The sequence below is a fragment of the Electrona antarctica genome, assembly GCF_951216825.1.
Source record: "Electrona antarctica genome assembly, chromosome: 7".
Classification (NCBI taxonomy): domain Eukaryota; kingdom Metazoa; phylum Chordata; class Actinopteri; order Myctophiformes; family Myctophidae; genus Electrona; species Electrona antarctica.
The window spans coordinates 38236041-38250558 of NC_136812.1; the positions used below are offsets into that span (position 1 = coordinate 38236041).

Genomic DNA, 14518 nt, shown 5'->3' on the forward strand with positions numbered 1-14518 from the left:
TGTTCTTCATGTTCAGTTCATTTTCAGTTCTTCATGACCCAAACATCCAGTAAGGGCGAAATCCATTTGACATTTGACAAACATCTCCTGAGATCGATTCGGTATGGGACCTTATATTATTTATCATCTTATTTATCCGTGTTTTTACAAGATGTCATGTCAGTAGTATTTCTAATACCTGCCCAATAGCCCACATCTTGGCTGCTGATGTGGGGATAGGTTAGCCTGCTATTTCAGTAGACTATTATAGTTGATTGTTTAATAATGTTGAGTTTTAAAGTCTAATATAAATATAAATCAATATAATTAAATATTGTGCCCATTTAAAGAACCACTCGGATTCACAATCAGAACTCTTTATGTTGTTATGCTCATTTGGAAAACAAAATTCTACTTCAAAAGTTGTGGATAGCATTAACAATAAGTTGAAGGGAAACTTCAACGTATTGCTTCAACTTATTCAACCTATTGCTTCAACTTATTGCTTCAACTTATTGCTTCAACCTATTGCTTCAACCTATTGCTTCAACTTATTGCTTCAACGTATTGCTTCAACCTATTGCTTCAACTTATTGCTTCAACCTATTGCTTCAACCTATTGCTTCAACTTATTGCTTCAACCTTGCCGCACACGCCTGTGCCACAAGGCCGTGGCAGGCGTAAAGAGTGTCCCTTATTTCAAGATCTCAAAGGTGGCAACCCTATCCCTGGGGGTCGGACCCCACTTTGGGAACCACAGGGCTAGTTTACACCACTGCTGTGACTTACTTGTATGTGTAATAACTTATATAAGTAGTGCCTCTCAGTTGCATTATGTGTGCATTCACCTTCACGTACCTGCGTTTTCTCGCACCACTATGGTCGAAACCAGTGGTTATTTATAGTAGGGGTCTTCTGATATTGTATGAACTCAATAATACATGTACACAGATCAGGCAGATCAGTGCAAACAGTTCGTGCTTTACTATATTAAATACATACTTATTGATGTATTTTTAATTGTCTAGTTTGTTAAATTATTGGAGATTTGGACGTATCTCGTTCCTTGATATGTTCACACCCCCCTACTGTTTGAGTCGGAATGGTTTAGTCCGAATCTCTGACCGGAAGAGTCGGTGTTTACAGCAACAGCAAGTTAAATCGATCCACACATTAGCGATTTATTTTAGCCCTGTGTGTTTCTTCTACTGGCTTGTGTTTATAATCGATTCCCGGACACTTTAGTGTGTCTTACTGGATCATTATTTTTCATATTCATACTTTGCCGCTGCTGCCATGAAGTGAACATGGTGTGAGTGAAGAAGAGGGCCTGCTGAGCTGAGGAGGAGCGTTGCAATGGGCAGCTGGCTTTCCACGTAGCGGCGAGGTTAGGTTAACAGCCAGCTAACAGCCTACAACTTGACATTACATTCTGTCTGCTGCGGATTATAACGATAAAGAGGTAATGGTCTTAAAACAACATGTTTGTTGTATCTCTATTATAGCTTCTCTTGATTGATTGCTCATCAACGTCACTGTTAAATGACGTGTGCTGTGCTGTACTATCATCTATCATCATCATCACTACCCCCCCCCCCCTATTTAAATATGTTTAATTTATTATGACATGAAGCTTCCACCACGATGTGACCAAACGACAGGATGTCTCAGGATGCGGAAAATGTGCATGATTGATATGATAAGGCTGGTGCTAGGAATGTCTAACCCTAATTCAATTAAACAGTGTGCTACCAATACCATGTGTCACCACAGACTGTAGTTCTTCATTTCCTGATACACTATATGGATGTTTAGCCAGTGCTTGAAGAAGTTCTCAGATTTCTTTTAAACTTGATGCAAAAGTAGCAATTCATGACAGGCCATTCTGTACAAGTCCTTTATTCCAAATTGTGAGTAAATTTACAATAGCATTGGCATCAAAATATACTGACGGTACCAAACCTTTGATGTTAAAGCTTTATTGGTTCATGTATGTTTTTTATGAATGATATCAGATTAATACATCTGCAAATAATTGTAGCTGAGTAAAAAGTACAATATTTGACTCTGATATGGAGTGGAGTAGAAGTATAAAGAAATGGAAAGAGTCTTGTATGTATTGAATTAAAATATACGCTATCTATCCGATTGATAATTTGATATATTTCCCTGCCACGACCCCCTTTCCAGGTCTGTGAAGAACCGCCTCCATGGGGGCCGAGAGCAGCGCTATGCGGAGCTGCATTCTGGAGGAGACCCTCCTGACACTGCCTTCAGGGCTGACCATGTACTCAGCCCTGCTCCAGGATGGGAAGCCTGCTTCCGTGTTTGTTCACAAGCAGGGCAATGAAGACAAAGTCAACAAAGCTGCTAAAGTAAGCACTGTTGTAATGTGGTTTCAGTTCAGTGTTACCTCTGTTGCATCATGAGGAGTTATTCCTCACCTATCTTGGCCTTCTGGAAATCTTGGCGTTGGGTCTTTCTGAGTGTCCTTGGAAAACTGAAATTGGGGTGACAAAAGTATATTATTTTCAATTTGATTTAACCTCTTGAACCCTAGTATCCCTATTCTGGGGCTGACGTTTGGTAACAATTGAAGATATACAATAGCCTGGCTTTTGCCCGGGGAGGAAGCGTCAGTGAATCCACGTTATGTGTCTGGCAAAAGCCAGGCTAGACATACAAGCTCTGAGCTTGTAGATCAGCCTTTTCTGGAGAATATATTTAGTGTAGAGTGAAAACAGAAGGGTTTAAGTGGTTGCATTATAGATTGATATCATCTACCAGCTTGCTAGAGTGAGTAGATTTCTTCCACCGCTCAAGAACCACCAACACGATAGTGAATGAAGTTACTGTGTCTATGGCAGGAAATTGTAGTAAAGTAAACATCATGTGCATAAGACTGAATAGTGTGGTTTTTACTGTATGTAGTATGTACCATAGCATGTTATGTAAGAAACGTCCATTTTACACAAATTGTTGGTCTTTTGTCTTAAATATTACACGTATACAAAAGTATTTTCTCTAAAAGACTTAAAGTAAAAAATCTTTGTGAAGCCAATATTATTGTTGCCATGTTTCCCCGCCATTGGTTGCAAACTCTATAAGAGCTGTATTAAAAAAAGATATAATTAAAAAACGATTATGAAACAGAATATTAGCGGTTAGCGCATTGTACATGAGAGATTAAGATGCAAAGACTATCAACACAACGCATTGTCAGGTTTCAACCACATCAATTCACAAAAAGGTAACTTTCACTGTTACAACAGTACGGCTTCCCCACTGAACACCACATTGTGACTTGCATGTGTTCATTCACAAAGTACAGTATGAGACATGCCTAAGATTGGGGGCCATGCCATTATTAGACCTTACTGTATATCTTTCTTTAACCCATTTTGGGCGGGAACCCCTTTTGGTGTTAGCATTATGTTATGCTTTAGCTATTGAAAAATAGCAGATCTACAAGCTCATAGCGCGCTACGAGCTTGTAGGTCTGCTATTTTTGAAAAATCGAAGAACGACTGACATAGAAACATAGCTTTTTCAGAAAACTGTCAGCATGTAGAAGACATTTTTAAAATCTGATCTCGGGTCAGAATGGGTTAAAAAAAGAAAGGAAGACGACTAATCATAATGGTGAAATTATGAACCCTTGAATTATGAACCCTAATCATAAAGGTGAAATGAACGTACTCAAGGGAAGGCTACCGGGTAGTGCCGCCCACTGAATCCACACTCTTTCATATCCTGCAGCACCTGAAGACTCTGAGGCACCCGTGTCTCCTGCGCTTCCTGTCGTGCTCCGTGCAGGACGGGGGTATCCACCTGGTGACGGAGCGTGTGCAACCTCTGGAGTTGCTGCTGGACAGCCTCTCCCCAGAGGAGATCTGCGCAGGCATTTATGACCTTCTGCAGGCACTCGTCTTCCTGCACGAGAGGGTGAGAAGAAGCTCACGCACACACATACATATGCACATTGCACACGCATGCAAATGGATAAACGATGCTCCGGAATGGATGCTGGCGTTGACATAGGACTCTGGAGGGTTGTTCCATTGCTCCGATTCTTAGAGTGAGTGATATAGAAATGTGTCATTTATCAGAATTTATTCTGATTGAATATCTGACATGTGTCAACACACTTGCCACATGGTTCATAAATCACTGCTCGTGTTTATTATGGGATTGTCAGTTTAGCATAAATTAACGACTATTAGATTAGACCCACTTCACACAATCCACCTAAGGTCAAAGCTGAAATAGTCAACCTACCCGAACACATAAACACAAATACAAAAAGTCACATATTACTTACTGTGCACATTTCTGCCCGCAAGGACATGGGAGACATTACAGAACGTTATAGGAATTTAGGAAACAGCATCCTATCCCGAGATGTCTTGATCTTGGATATAAGCTATTCCTCTCTTTCACCCCACAGGGCAAATCGAGCCACAACAACGTCTGCATGTCATGTGTATTTGTCAGTGAAGACGGTCATTGGAAACTGGGAGCGATGGAGACTGTATGCAAGTTCTCTGAGGCTACCCCTGAGGTAAGAGACACCAGATGTAAAAAGCCTAACTATGCAAACATACTATGCCAAGCAATCCAAACGTATTTCTAAGAGGCATAGTGCTTGTGCCTATGTATTTATCAGTTCACGGAAATGTTTTGATCTCTATTGTCCTTTTTGCATCCATAGTTTCTTCGCAGCGTGCAGAACGTGAGAGAGACGAGTTCTGTACCTCCAGAAGAGCAGGTAATGGGATATTGAGCCACGCAGAAAAAAAGAAAAGTAAAACAACTGAGGATTGTTTATCATGACAATAAATTGATGAATTGATTGTTTTCATTGATCTGTTAAAGGAGATTGACATGAACTGTTGTTAACAGGTGGAGGGCTTCAGAACTCTCCCTGATGAATACGCTCACTCTCGAGACTGTTTCTCATTTGGAATGATGGTGGAGGCCCTTATCCCACTGATGAATGGCTATGGTGAGTATAAGCTGATGAACTGAAGTGCAGATAGATCTTTATGAATAGAGAAATGGGATTTCACTAGTAGAGCCTGACTGATCTGCTTTGTTTGAAAAATGAACTTTAAAAGCTTCGCCTACAATGACATACCCAAAGTAGGGATGCCAGGTTCAAAATGGTTAAACGTAGGGCACATCAGATGCATAATTGCAGATACCAATGTCATTAAAAAGGGTGAATTTAATATTAATAATAAAGGATTAAATAATAGTCAATATAACGGTCAGACTAACACACACACACACTGTTTTCTCTCTCACCTATTCTCCTGGCTGTCCCATAGTGTCTGATAGCCTGAAGACGACCCTGCAGGCATGTTTATTGAACTCTGACCCTTCGTCGCGGCCTCTACTCTGCTCACTGCTGACTCATGACTTCTTCAGGTTTGATGGCTGCAATTATCACCTTTTTTTTCGATATCGTTGTTGTCGGGTAGAAAACTCTTATTGTCTCCACCAGGCCGAAGGCATGGGGAGAGAGTATGTTTTGCACTCCGTCCGTGTGTGTGTCCGTCCTTCCGTCCGTCTGTGAACAGCTAATCTCCGGCACCGTTAACCTGGTCGATGCCAAACTTTGCACACACACTCCCTGGATGCCAACGATGAACCTCTGCCCCACATTTTCCAGAACGGCCTGTTACAGCGCCACCATGAGGCAGCTTTTCACATTTTTTACCTAAAACTGCACCGATCTGCGTGAAACGTTCCATGCACACTCCCTAGAGGCCACGGATAAACCTTTGACCTGCATTTTCCGCATCTGCCTTTTATAGCGCCACCAGGAGGCCGACTTTTGTCAAACACATTTTTTGATATTACTCCTCCAGATTCTGTCCAAAAATCTCACAAATCGTTACACAGTATCTCTATGGTCATGTGCTCAAGTCGGATCTGTCCGATATTTCATATTCCATCCTAATTGGCTATAATTGGCTTTCACAGTTTGCAAGATTTCCCCGTTTTGAACAAAAGCCTCAAATCTTGAACGCAGCATGCAATTTACGTGAAATCTTTCACACATTTTCTTACTAGGCTGAGGAATATATCCCACCCTTTTCACATTGGCCTGTTATAGCGCCACCAACAGGTTGATTTTTGCAAAACACATTTTTGGAACAAAATGCCTCAAATCATCCAATTGCCATCAAAGGCGTATGAAGAAATGGCCTTTTCACATTGGCCTATTATAGCGCCACCAGGAGGCCACAACCTGACCTGCCCTGGTGGAGACCTGTGCCCCGAGGGGCACTTTTTCTAGTCTTATGTTCTTTTTGTGTTATTTTCCGTAAATGAATACCCTACTTGATCATACTACATTACTACAGCGTCAGCGTCAGTTTTGGAGAGATGGGGTTTCTACCCGACGGAGACCATTATAATGAATCAAACTTGTATTTTATCCCACAAGCAGGAATGACTTTCTAGAAGTGATGAATTTTCTGAAGAGCCTGACCCTGAAGACGGAGGAAGAAAAGAATGAATTCTTTAAGTGAGTCATTCATCAGCATCCAAAATAATTGTGTTTTTATACACATGGTAAAAGACAAGTTGAGTAATGCTAATTAAGGAAAATTGTCTATAGTTAAGTTTCTTTTGAATAAGGTCTTGTTTTCTAGTCATTTATCAGTGCAAGGCAATTTTGCTGTTTATGTAGAGCTGATTATTGGTGTTTTTGGTTATTGTGTGTTTGTGTTTAGGTTCCTGTTAGACAGGGTCCAGAGTTTACCAGAGGAGCTGCTTGCTACCCGTCTTGTTCCCAAACTCCTCAATCCTCTGGTTTTTGCTGAGCCCATGGCTGTGAAAAGCTTCCTGCCTCATCTCCTAAGGCCAAAGAAGGGTTAGATAGTTTATTTTCAACCTTTTAATTTCAAAGATCCCCAGTTTGTTATGCTTTAGGCGCCGCGGTGGACCCCCATTTGATACAATTTCTTATCTTTTGGACCCCAGTCTACATTATAAAATCTACACATAATTAAATGTTAATTTGACTCTTATTTGTGTTAGTTGCTGACCCGTAAGGGTCCATTTGGTTCCTAAGTATCAATCATAATGTACGCCTGGGGACCCTCTGGAACCTGCTTAAGGACACCTGGTGGTCCCTAGACCCATGTGGAGAACCAGTGGAATTTACGCTACCTACGCTATGTACATAGCTTCTTGCTGCTTTTTGTATTGAGAAAATAGTAAATCGGTGTACAAGCAACAAGTGTTAAATGAACACACTGGGTTGTGTGTTACTTGTAAAAGTATTGGTCAACTGTACTTGTAATGTAGCATTTGAGTCTAGTTTACCGTTCTTTGCCGTGTTTGACAGATTCCGGTGGTGGAGGTAGTGGTGAAGGCTGCCTGCTCTCCATCACCCTCTACCGGAACCACGTGGTTCCTCAGCTCCTCAAGCTCTACAAGGTCAAAGAGGAGCATGTCAGGGTCGTCCTGCTGGGTCACATCCACGTCTATGCAGAGTTCTTCAACCACGACGAGCTCAAGAACCAGATCCTACCTCAGGTGACAATGTCATTATGAGCTATGTGCAAATGACAAGTTCTAGACACATTTTGTAATCGCTAATATTTCTAACAATGTGGTTACCGCGAAGCGGTCTTCTACTAAATTAAGTGTAGTTGAGTCTCTCACCATTTTTAAACAATCACTTACAATGTTTTTCTTATGTCTGATGTCTGTTTATTGGTAACCCTGGGGGCGGCAGTGGCTCAGGGGTAGAGTGGCCAGATGGGAACCGCAAGGTTCCCAATTCGAACCCGGGCTCCCCCAGAGTTAGTGTCGAAGTGTCCTTGACTCTGAACCCCTAATTTGCCCCGATGTGCAGGTTGGTGCCTTGCATGGTTTCCTCTGCCATCGGTGTGTGAAAGTAATGCACAATCTATGTTAAGCGCCTTGGATAAAGGCGCTATATAAATGCACCATTTACTATTTAACCCCTTCATGTTTGTAGACATGGGACACTTATGCATTGTTATACCTTTAAAGCCGGGAACATCTGTGTGTACAGTTTGGGGTTCAATTTGACACTTTTTTTTTTTTATAAAGTATATTTATTGGTTTTTACAAACAGACATTACACAACATTACAGACAACAAACAGACATTACACAACAAGAACATAATAACAAACAACAAAAGAAAAGAAAAACAAAAAAAACAGCTCAGGCACAACATCATTATAAATAAAAAGATTGAACATGCAAGGACAATGAAATACATGTTAAAAAGGCAGACAATACAGTTATCATAGGCACAAAACATTACAATAAGAGCAGACCCATGCATACTCCACCCAAAGGCGGCAACCGCCCCCCCTTCCAGGCGGCAGGGCCACCGCCCCAAGAAGCGGCCCCGATGCAATGCATCGAGACCCCTGCCCGGGCGACCACCCCCCCATACCCAAAGGGCAGACCAGCCCCCACCCCAAAGCAGAGCACACACTAGGGAAGAATGCTGGCATATAAGATATCTAAGGCTGGCACGGAAAACCTCCAAGTATTGTGGCAGACAATGTTGGTCCAATATGATGTAAATAAGGGTCCCAAATTTTGTAGAAAGTGTCCAATTTAGAATGCACCATGCATGTAATGTATTCACAAGGAATACAGTCCATTATAATGTTATGCCATGATTTCTTTGATGGAGCAACATCCTTGATCCAAAACAAAAGAATATTTTTCCTAGCAGCAAACGTCAATAAGTTGAACAACCTCTTATGTTTGACATCAACAACATGATCATCTGGGAGACCAAGTAAAAGACACAACAGGTTTAAATCGATCGGGACACCAAAAATAACAGAGAGTTCTGATACAATGTCATACCAATAGTTCTGAAGCTTCACACAGGACCAAAGACAGTGAACATAATTACCAATCTCTGTCTTGCATTTAAAGCAAAATGGGGACGCACTGACATCCATTTTATTCTTGAGAGCAGGAGTTATATGTATACGATGTAATATCCTGAACTGGATGGATTTAGTTCGGTTACAAACTGAAATCTGTTTTGCATAGGCCTCAATTTGACACTTTTAAAAGTACAATGGTGGTTTACAAATGTGTTATGTACATAAGGCGTTACTTACTCTACTTTATTCACCCATTTTCACCTGTAGGTTTTGCTTGGAATGAGAGACACCAATGATTCTCTGGTTGCCATGACACTGCAAAGCCTGGCAGTGCTGGTGCCATTGCTAGGAGCGCAGGTTGTGGTAGGAGGGGAGAGAACCAAAGTGTTCAAACGTACCACACCCAACTTCACCAAGTCTACAGAGGTTACCCCAGAAAGTAAGGAACAAGGCTCATCTTGTTTTCACCAAAACACTGTCTGGAAACAAAGCAGAGATTATTCTTTTTTTTTTTAAATTTATCCTATAATAGGATTTGATAGGTGATCAATGTATTTTGTTCTCGTGTTTTCTGGTTATCCTCTGATCTGCAAGCCTTAGATGAACTCACAGGTTGCAGAAGAGCCCCCTGTATCGTAAACACTGAGGAAAAAACAAATGACGCCTATAGACTGTGAAGTGTTGGATTTGAAATGACGTCTATAGACTTCAGTGGCAGTCAATGAGTTAGCTGGGGAGTTCTAATCAAAAAGTGAAAGGAGCAGGCTTGTGATTCAAAGATTGTGCAATTCAAAACATTAGACCAGCTGTGAAGTTGAATAAGCAATGCTCTTCCCTTGCTCAACAGTTACCATCAAAATGCCCTTGAGCATGGAATTAAACATCCAGTCTGATGCGGCAATGCTGCTCAGTGGCCAAGAGTGTCCTGGGCAGCTTCCAGGACTGAATGTACATGACGGTATGAATGTGAAATAAGGTCCTTCCTGGGAAGAAGCATGCATGCTTTGCAAACTAATATGGATAAGCTTTTTCTGGGTTCTGCAAAACCACTGTGTGACTTACTTGACTTAATCCTCTTTACACTGAGGGGTATAGGGAGTTCACCAGAGCTCTCCATCTCACTTTCTTCTGGGCCTGGGCTTTTGCTTCCTGCCAGCTCACCTATGATGTTGTTTAGGTCTTGGGAGTGTGGAACGTCTCCAGGTGTTTCTCCTCTGCCTACCCTGTCCAGGCCTTGTCTCGTAATGTTGTTTGTGTCCTTTGTAAGGGTGTGGCCTATCCAGTTCCACTTTCTCCTTTTGATGGTAGTAGTTATATTGTCCTGGTTTGTGATCCTCCATAACTCCTCATTTGTGGTTTTAGATGGGAATAAAACTAGAATGCATGTGTATTCCATATTAATCTCATCTAACATTGTGCCTTCTTCTCATCTCTGTATTTCAGCCTCTCCAGTCCATATAGGTGGAGGCCTCCACCCTCAGATAGCCCAGCCCTCTAAGGTCCTGAACCTGTTCCCCAAACCCTCTGGAGCAGGGGGGCTGGTCCTGGAGAACATGGACAGTGTTCAGAGGAGTAGGGAAACCCCCAACAATTACTCACCGACATCCAAATTAGGTGATATGACACTCGTGACTATTCATTTCTATACTCTATAGATGATGTGGGTAGACCACCTGCTGTAATGGAGATTAATGATCCTCTACAGCTGTACTACTGTAGTGTACAGTATGTCATGCAAACTAGATGCTATTGAACATTCAATTAGGAATGTATACACGCCTATGCACAAATGTATGTATCGTGTCTGCTTTACTGTATGTAGGTTTCGTCAACACATTGAGGCAGCCTACAACAAACCATGTTTTCAGGAAATGGTCATCATAGATGGGCCATTGAGGTTCACTCAACAGGTTCTATTGAGTGCAAGAGATTAGGGGTGCAACAGTTGATCAAACAAATTGATTTACCAGGGACGCTGTGGACGTGTTCTCTCCTCCACGTCATCAGCGCCCATACCCTAGATGGGGTTGGCCTGATGGAGTGGAAAGGAACTGGTTGGAATAACGGAGAAACTGGCACCGGGTGAAAATTGTACAAAATTGTGCGATACAAATTTTGATTCATTGATTTAATCTATTACAAAAAGTAATTAATTTTAATAAAATAGAGTTATCGATAGGATAGTTGCAACCCTAGAAGAGATGTATTGGAAGGGCACTGATGGTAATAAAGACTGCAGTACTACAGACTGAACTTTGACATGTAATTCCTGAGTGACAGCTAGTATATAATAATATTGGTAACCATGTTATTATCTGGTTGCCTTGCAACATAAAGAGAAGGAAGGAATATAGCCACTAGCCAGGCAAGGGCAATGTGGGCAGGGTGGATGAGCTCAACCAGTTCTACCACACGGTAGATACGGGTGTGCCCTGTATCTGAATAAAAGAACCTGTTCAAAGGATTCACTGTAGTTATTATTTGGTCACAAACTCTTGTTAAAACAATAGCCTATCTTTATCGCATCACAACATGTGAGCTTGTAGTTCGGCTATTCTTGCTACTTTTGTGACACTGTAGTATGATGACTTAATTTATAAAAAATAAATGTGGAAATACAAGGTTTCTGCTTGACAGTGTTGTTACCGTGAAGATGTAGGAGCAGCTGCACTTCTCAGAACCAAAGTTGAACATGGCTCTGGCCCTCCTGTAGTTCACCCAGCAGGAGCAGAGGAAAACGCTATCCTCTAGTCCTCAGCTGACAGTTTATAAAATGGTCACGGACCGGCATATTGGGGTCATTGTACCAAAACCACCAGACAGTTTACTGGCCCTTAAGTAGGCTATCTGCTGCTATATTATTATTATACCACAACATAATGATGTGTCATTGACCTAAATGCCGTTATATCAACAATGATAGTATGATTTAAAAAAAAAAGGTTTTCAGAAATGACTTTGGACATGTGGAAAACTTTAGTTAAACATGCAGAGTGACTGACCTGGTAGTGGGTAACATCATCTTCTGATACTTTTTGACATGAAATAATAATCCTGTACTGTCGCCGTGTAGTGTTTTGTTTCATTAGCACGAGTGATAAAATAGGCTGCAGCTGTTGCTGAGGCTGAGCACACATGAACGGTAAAGATACCAAAGACTTGGACAGTGATGTCACTGTTATGCTACGTAACACGGACTCAAAGCCGTTTATGAATCAGTCACTGACGCATCCGCTGACGAATCCTTGGTATTTTCATTCGAACGGACCAAGTCAACTTTTCACCGCTGTTTGGAAAATCCTTGTGAAGGTCGGGAAACGGTTTCCAGGAATTACATTTTGGGCAGGCAAGATGTGTGCAACGGCCAAACCGCTGCCCACTAATAGTTCAGGTCTGGTGTTTGTCCTCTCTTTTTTTTCTCAGTCGTGTTTTTAAATGGATTCGCCTTATTGTAGATACGACGGGAAAACTTGGGATTCCCTTCTTGCGTGCCAGTGGTTGGGAACCTCTGCTCTAGTCTACAGTACATGCTTCATCAGGCCTACTCTCACTCCCTATCTAAAATGATTCTGATTTGTGTTTCAGCTATCGGCAGTAGAGAGATGTCTCTTCCTTTGAACGGTTTCAGCCGAACCAGCGGGGCGGAGTCCCCGCCCTACAGCCCGGAGCAGCCGGAGAGACTGGTGGGCCCGGCGGCGGACTGGCCAGACTGGAGTGACCCAGAGGAGGGGGATAGGGATGGACACCCAGTAGAGATCCACATCCAGCCCTCTGAGAGCACAACTCCACTCAGCTCCAGTAGACTGCCTCTCACAACCGCCGATGAGGAGCCCTGGGACAGCTTCGAGGACACAGAGCCCACCTCAGACCTTTCCCCGACAGCTCCTGCGCCAGTTGTTCTCACCCCACCCAGAGGGCATGCCACTTCCGCACCTGTAAACCCTGCACAGGGGGAACCACTTAGACCGGGGTCCTCCAAACCTTTGAAACTGAACGTGGCCGTGCGAGCCTCTGCAGAGTCTAATAGCACTGCCTCATGGGACAATGGGTGGGAGAAATCACACAACCCTCCCTCCTCCAACCCCAAGCCCAGGCCTAAACATAGGAGTCAGGGGGCAGGGAATGGGCTAGGGGGTCTTGGGGAAGAGTTCACCATAGAGGTGAAGAGGAAGCTGAACAGAGACCCAGAGCTGGACTTGTTTGCGGACATGGTGCCGGACATCAAGCTGTCTTCTCCAACTCTGCTGCTCCCTGGAGAGTACAACTTGAATGACACTGGACATTTTACGACCACCAATGCAGAGCACACAGAAACACCACAGGCCAACTCATGCATAGATACACAGACACTCACTACCAAGTTCGCAGCTGCAGAGCTGACCGAGGTGAGTGTGTGCCAGGTCTCATATTCAAACCCTAGTTCACAGGTGTTCCTGTGGCGTTTAAGGTTTTTTGTTATGTTTTCCAGCTTGTGTGAGTATGGTAGTACAGGGACACTAGCCAATGAAAGATGTAGGATATAAAAACGGGTCCCTGGGTGGCCCTCAACAAACATCTGTGTAAAAACAGCATTTTTTCCCCCCACTAACGGGTAACTGCTATAGACTTTGCATTTGGGATACGTACAGTAATTTGGCATTTTCCATCTTTTTAACAAAGGCTGCATAATTGTATGCTGACTATTGCAAAAATAATGATAATTCTCTCCCTCTCAGGCTGAAGCAGATGGCTGGGGAGATGGAGATGATCTCAACTGGGATGATGAGACTGCTTGGTGATGAACTTTGGACCTGGCTCTGTTATATGGAGCAACATTTTAGAGACTCATTACGGAAACAATTCACCTTACAAGACGACTCCGCCTGCAGAAGGATCATGACAACAAAAACAATCTATAATCCCATCTATTATAGGGGTCCAGTGATTCTCTCAACCGATCATGCAATAGATAAAACAGCACACTTTCTTTTTGATATGTCTCAAGATGTTTAATACCATTCAATTGTCTTCATTCATGAAGGCGACTTAAAATTTGTACTGGAAGGATGGTCTGCTTTTCATTGGTAGCTATTACCAGCTAGACTGGGAATCAAAATGAAGCCATTAATATTTTTTGCCAAATTCTGAGGAAGCTATTACACTTGGAACTCTAATCTGAAGTGAATGAACTCTTGTTTTCATCTCTAGGTTGTACTGTGCCATATACTTCACTACTTGCATTGCAACTTAAACTCTGAGGGGACACCGACTTGTCCAAAGCCTGATCAATTGAGGCTGGCATTTTGAATGAATGTGGAGAGATTGACATAATTTATTGGTATCTTTCTGATTGCTGGTGAAATAAAAAGGTTTATGGTATCTAATGTGACCCAGTTTTGCATTTCCTACTTGGGACAAATGCTTGTTTACACAAGACATTAACCATTCAGCAAGTTTTCAAATGTGGCTATGAGAGAGCCAGTTTTTCAGACAACGATTGATGACAAATACTACTAGTAAGTCTTTTTGGCAACACCTGGTCTGTCTAAAAACGGATTCCTAGAATTCCATTTGAAAGATCACTCAAACAAATGCAGAAACGTTATTTAATCACTACCGGTACATGTCCGATAACTGCCTCATTATGGCATTAATGTCGGG

At 42.3% G+C, this 14518-nt stretch overlaps 1 protein-coding gene across 4 annotated transcripts; it reads left to right on the forward strand.

Annotated features, from left to right (window-relative positions):
- The first annotated feature begins 1090 nt into the window (after window positions 1–1090).
- On the forward strand, window positions 1091–14246 carry scyl3 (SCY1-like, kinase-like 3). 4 transcript variants are annotated; one of them, XM_079504876.1, is made up of 15 exons: window positions 1091–1441; window positions 2170–2354; window positions 3739–3924; window positions 4427–4540; window positions 4691–4747; window positions 4882–4984; window positions 5310–5409; window positions 6434–6514; window positions 6723–6862; window positions 7340–7530; window positions 9146–9317; window positions 9726–9836; window positions 10322–10492; window positions 12464–13263; window positions 13594–14246. In XM_079504876.1, exons 2-15 carry the CDS (start codon window positions 2190–2192, stop codon window positions 13654–13656), a joined length of 2454 nt encoding a protein of 817 aa, XP_079361002.1. In that variant the 5' UTR covers window positions 1091–1441; window positions 2170–2189; the 3' UTR covers window positions 13657–14246. The 4 variants fall into 4 exon arrangements, with proteins under 4 accessions (XP_079361002.1, XP_079361003.1, XP_079361004.1 ...); XM_079504877.1 differs by having other exon boundaries at window positions 6437–6514; XM_079504878.1 differs by lacking the exon at window positions 9726–9836.
- Window positions 14247–14518: the final 272 nt, after the last annotated feature.